Source organism: Papaver somniferum, chromosome 10 (genome assembly GCF_003573695.1).
Source record: "Papaver somniferum cultivar HN1 chromosome 10, ASM357369v1, whole genome shotgun sequence".
NCBI lineage: Eukaryota > Viridiplantae > Streptophyta > Magnoliopsida > Ranunculales > Papaveraceae > Papaver > Papaver somniferum.
This window is the reverse complement of record NC_039367.1, coordinates 92,552,219-92,557,612: the sequence shown is the minus strand read 5'-3', so window position 1 is coordinate 92,557,612 and position 5,394 is coordinate 92,552,219. Positions and strand designations below refer to the sequence as shown.

General features: G+C 37.1%; 1 protein-coding gene and 1 long non-coding RNA gene across 5 annotated transcripts in view; both read right to left on the bottom strand.

Moving 5' to 3' along the window:
* Positions 1–1,978: 1,978 nt before the first annotated feature.
* On the bottom strand, positions 1,979–2,885 carry LOC113315948 (F-box protein At3g07870-like). Its single transcript, XM_026564188.1, has 2 exons — positions 2,337–2,885; positions 1,979–2,254 (listed from the first exon to the last, which is right to left on the bottom strand). Exons 1-2 carry the CDS (start codon positions 2,883–2,885, stop codon positions 1,979–1,981), a joined length of 825 nt encoding a protein of 274 aa, XP_026419973.1.
* Positions 2,886–3,424: 539 nt separating this feature from the next.
* The window catches only part of LOC113317133, a 4,350-nt gene continuing 2,380 nt past the window's right edge, over positions 3,425–5,394 (bottom strand). For all 4 annotated transcript variants that reach the window (XR_003343266.1, XR_003343267.1, XR_003343265.1 and 1 more), the window contains 4 exons: positions 4,638–4,874; positions 4,276–4,483; positions 4,147–4,183; positions 3,425–3,908 (listed from right to left, as the gene is read on the bottom strand). This is a non-coding gene — a long non-coding RNA (uncharacterized LOC113317133). The remainder of the gene's footprint in view (positions 3,909–4,146; positions 4,184–4,275; positions 4,484–4,637; positions 4,875–5,394) is intronic.

Sequence of the window (5,394 nt, the reverse complement as noted above, 5' to 3'; positions counted from 1 at the left end):
AATTAGTAAAGAAAACTTGAAGGGATGAACTGATCAAAGTAAAAAAGTTATTATATTCATATGAACGAAACTACTAAGACATGCCAGAATCAAAAAAATTACACTGCACATACCTAAAGTTATGAATGCAAGAGACTGCATTACAAATTCAACATTCAGTGCATCCACATTACGCTACATAGATGACAAAAATCAAAAGAATAGAACTTAGCAGTCGGCACTAGTCTTCTTCAGCACTTATCATATCAGTAAATCAGTCCTGCATAGTAATACTGCAATGGCTTGAAGTTGATCACGGCAGGAAAAGGCGCTAACGCGACAGCAGCATCATCAGTAGTAGTAGTAGTAGTTAGCGCAGGAAGATTAAGCCACTCCTCTTGATCAAACTCGTTATAATTGAAAAAATCCATAGATGATAAAAGTGGAAGAGGGGGGAATTCATTCATCATAACCATATCATCTTCCTCACAACCCTTTGACAAAGATTTATTCTCCTCCATCAAGTTATCTAATCTCTCTGAAATCGTACCAAACTTGGGCTCCAAATTCCTTTCAATCTCTTCAACAGATAAATCACTTAACTCCTGATCAATAATTTTAACTTGTTGATTCTCTTGTTTAACATCAACATTGCACAATCTCCTCATCTTGTTGTCATTCACACATTGATCAGAATCAACAGATTCTTCATCAGTATCCCTCTTTCTTTTCCCTGCTGTTTTTGGATCAGATGATTCTACCTTTTCCTGATTCAAAAAATCCATATTTTCTTACACAGAGTGTTGAAGAAGGACAGGAAAGAACAAGTAAGGGCGTCGCGTTTAGCTGAGACTTAGCAAGTAGCAACAGAGAACCACTTGAGATGACTATTTATAGGCATAGAAACTTCATTCCCAAGTTTTTATAGCTTCTAAACATAAATCAAGTCGGAATTGTTTTCCAAGCCGTTTGACTTTCCCGATGAACTTGTTTCTAAAAATATGATGTCGGAGACCATAGTCAAAAAGTGTTGACGCTGGTAAACGAGTTAAAATTTCTAACACAATCTCTTTGAGAGATTGTTAAACCTCCCATAACGAAACACTTTGCTTAGAGAGGAGTAAATCTGGATCACGATTTCTTTTTCTGGGGTTTTGAAGGAGAAATTGGGTTTTGATTTTAGAGACTCGGATCGAGAGTAGACTAGAGAGTGATTGAATTTGAACAACTGGGGCAGATAGAGCTTCAAACTAAGAATTCAGCATGATCTCAGACAGGTTGATCACTCCTAACAACTAAACTTTACATCCCAAATGACTAAATGGCTTCTGACTCGATCTCTGTGCATAGTTGATTTATTGTCAGCCAATTGAACAACTCCCAAAATATAAGAAACAAGGAAACTTGCACATCATTTGACAAATAGCTGAGTTTTCGATACAGCTATATTTACAGATTGACAGCAACTAAGATGAAACTCATAACCACGAGAGAAAATATCTCCAAAAGAAAATGAAAAAGTGTAAGAGCCAGTTTCAGTAATAAGTTATTGTGTCTCAAAGAAAAGAGATTCAATATTCATATTTCAAGCTCAGTCTGAGCAACACTAGCTCCACAAAGCTAGTGAGCAAACCCAAAGAAAACAACACTACAGACAGTTAAGCAAATAGAATCTGGGAACTAAGAACCACATAGATTTATTAGAAGACTTCTTCGACTCAGTTTTTATTTCATATAAAGGAGATAACAATACTAAAGTTTGCATCGGATTCTCCATTAGGTCTAACAAAAGTAAACATAAAATGCAGTAAACATAGCAAGAGTAATTCATACATGGATGTAATATTATCATTCACCACATATTGTCAAATATTATCCCTTGCTGTCTAATCTCAAAATGCTTAAAATTTCAATAAAGGTTTATTATCATTACACTTACCTAGAGATCTCTTACTTCGTTTTGCAGCTTCTTCAGTTTATCAGTCTTTCCTGTCTCACTTCAAGCTCTTTCACCAGATTCCATTGTTTTAGCATCCTTTTCTCCTAATGCCTTCAGTGAAACTAAAGTATTCTTGTGAGCGATTGCACCATCAATAGACTCGCCAAAATCCACATCCATTCTGGCAGATGATTCTTTTTGATCGTAACCATAAATTTTGTGACGCTTGTAGCACAGAAGCCTACCACTCTTCGTATACCCAAATGGTGGTGACATGTAAGTGTGAAAACTGAACTCTTTACTCCAGCTCAAGTCATTATAATTATCTTTATTCTTCTTCAAAAACCATATTTCACTAACAAAGGCAGTGCTAGAATAAGTAGCACTTAGAAAAATCGCCCAAAACCCCTACAAAAACCGGATAATTGGAAAAATCAGCTTCTGTTAGACAAGGCAGTGATGGACGTTTGCTAAACTTTTCATCAGTCAAATGGAAAGCGAAAATGTTTCCTGAATCATCCTCCCAATGAAGAGCTCCATTTGCAAACGCGCCAACAGATCTTCTACAAATTTGCATATCCATGTCCACCGTTCCCACATTTCTCCATCCAGTGCTACTTCCAAGAGTGTATACATAGACACTTGTAACATTCGAGTCTCCCCTAGTGTTATATACCCCAACAACCTTGTACTCATTGGTGGAAAGAATGTAACCAAATCCAGTCCACCAGTAATCTCCTTCAGATGTTGGAAGTATAATATATTCTCTGGTGATTGGATTAAAGATATAAGTAGGTTCATAAATCTCACTAAACCATGAGTCCATGCAGATCAATCCGTTACATGAGCCAACAAACTCATACTCACACTTGTCAAATGGAAGGTCTATGTTCAATCTTGCTGTTCTGCTAAAGGGTGTCTCTTGAGAGTTCTCATCATACTCGGCATAAGAAAATTCATGACGCATATTATATTCTTCTCCGATGATTGAGTGCATTTGAGAGAACGATGGAAGATGAACAAGATCTCTCCAAGGTTTGCATACCAGTTTGCACTCCAAAACAGATTCGGTTGGTATTTCTAACATGATCTCTTTTGGGAGATTGTTGAACCTTCTTCGCATGATGATGAAATTCTAAGTTTGAGGAGAAAGTGTAAATTGAATCACAATTTATAGTTTTTCTTTTCCTAGGGTTTTTAAGGAGAAATATTGCTTCTTCTTTCCTTCTGGTGGTAAGTTAGGGTTTGGGTAAAATGACAACTCAGTGCAGGGGACTGGTTTGGCCTTTCAGGGTCTCTCCGCATCTGGCACATGAACACGGAAGGACGCACCGGTAATATTGCTCGCACAAGTCTTGGAAAAATATAGGTATAGGAGACGGGAGTAAAATATAGGTACAGGAGTAAGTCTAGTGGTGGACCATAAACTCAGGTGATTGGTAGGAGGCTATGGGGAGCTGCAACACATTAAAACTGTGATCATAGTTTGCAAGTTTATACAGATCATAAGAAAAACATCCATCAGAATAATACGATGATTGATAATGTTTTTAGTCCAAAAAGAACGCAACAACTAACTGATGCCTAATGCATTTAATGGTCCAGAGCCACTCATTTGTTGGCTTATTTTTCCTCGCAAGTTAGCCGGAATACAGCAACATTGTTTCAAACTTAAACAAAGATAATCCCAAAACTGAAAAAACTGTACAACTTGTTTAGCCTCTGAAATCTGGTGATGTAATTGCCAAGCAATATGTTGTTCTCCATTAGTTCCTGCCCTCACCACTGATTTAGAGTCCAGTCTGAATTATAAAAAAACTGATTTAGGTTGTGTGCGACACTGCCAGATGCTATCCCTGCTTTATTTCTAAAGATATTCCAACAACTTCCATCTAACTACCTCTACCCCCAGCCTTCAGTGTTGGTGCTTCATTGCACGTGCAATAGGACTTCTCCGCTGACATTGTGAACTGGTTCCCCTTTGTAGCACCTGCACGGTTGTTGTAAGAAGGTAGATTTAGTCTTTTCCTTATAAACATATACATACAGGGATAGATATAAATACACTAGTCTCTTCTCAGTGCTGTTACATGTATTCTCATAATGCTTTCACACAGAACAAGAACAGGTCAGACGTCAGTGACCATTTCCTTCAGCTCTTACAAGTTTATGTACGCATGTAGGTAATACATTAACATAGATTTGACCAGTAGCGGATTGTTGCTTACCATTCTCATCTAACTCCGGTTGCCCCCTCATTTGTGCCTGCATTAGAACAAGTATTGGTAAGTAATAGCATCCAAAAATACGTGCCAAAAACTCTTGACACTTGTAAAACTACCACATCAGCTACTTACCATGTAACCTTCTGAAATCTGGTCCTTGGCCTTGCTGGTTTTCTTCTAAAAATCATGCACACCAATTACAATTGTTTGTCTATGCCTAATATTAAACGAAAGCATGCGTGAAGCTTTACTGATGCACCATGTAGTGCTGATTAGTATTTCAACAGGTTGCACTGCAGCCAGAACAGGATTCATGCACCCCAATTCTGATATTTTGAACCTACGAACAAGAAAAACAAATTTAGGATTCTGAGATTTTGGTCTTAACTGAAATATATATGGAACATAAAGAAACTCAAAGGCAATACACAGAAGAATAAACTAATAACAATGATTTATGATGAGTAAGAACCAAGCTTAATAGAAAAACTTACCACTGGAATACATCCCTTCACATAGTTTGGACATATCGAATTTCTTCCAAATTAACTACCCAATTTAGGAACTTTGTGCCTCTATCCTCCAGTCAATCAATACTCAGCTAACTTTCTTTCGATCTAGAATTTCGCCATACAGAAGCACTCTCTACCTTTTTAGTGAACTGAAAGTCGATTTTCTTCAATTTAGAGAAGAAATTGAGCAATACAAACCAATCACCTCCCTATCCCCACCTAGTGTCAATTAAAGCCGTAAGCAGTAGTAGACAGCTAGAAAAATTAGTCTATAGCATACCATAGAACGAACTGCAAACAGTTCAAAATTTGACTAAAACCAGAATGTTAAACACATCAAAAAACTAAAATAAGCAGTCTGTTGTCTGACTGAAACCCTTGATCGATAAAACACAAATGCTACCTCCTGCAGTTCACACAGTTTGCATAAAAGAGAATATAGTTTCACACTTCCATCCCCATCTATTAAGGCCAATGAACAAATTTCAAGTAATTAACTTAGATCTATAGTCTAGCTTGATACTATTTCCAAATGATTAAATGGCTTCTGACTCAATCTCAAGCTTCGGCTGTGAAGTGCATGATTGATATATTGTAGCCAATTGAACAAACCCAAAAGGTAAGGCACAAGGAAATTTGTATATCATTTGACAAATAGTCGAGTTTTCGATACAGCTACATTCACAGATTGACAACAACTAAGATGCATTCACAACCACAAGAGCAAATATCTCAAAAA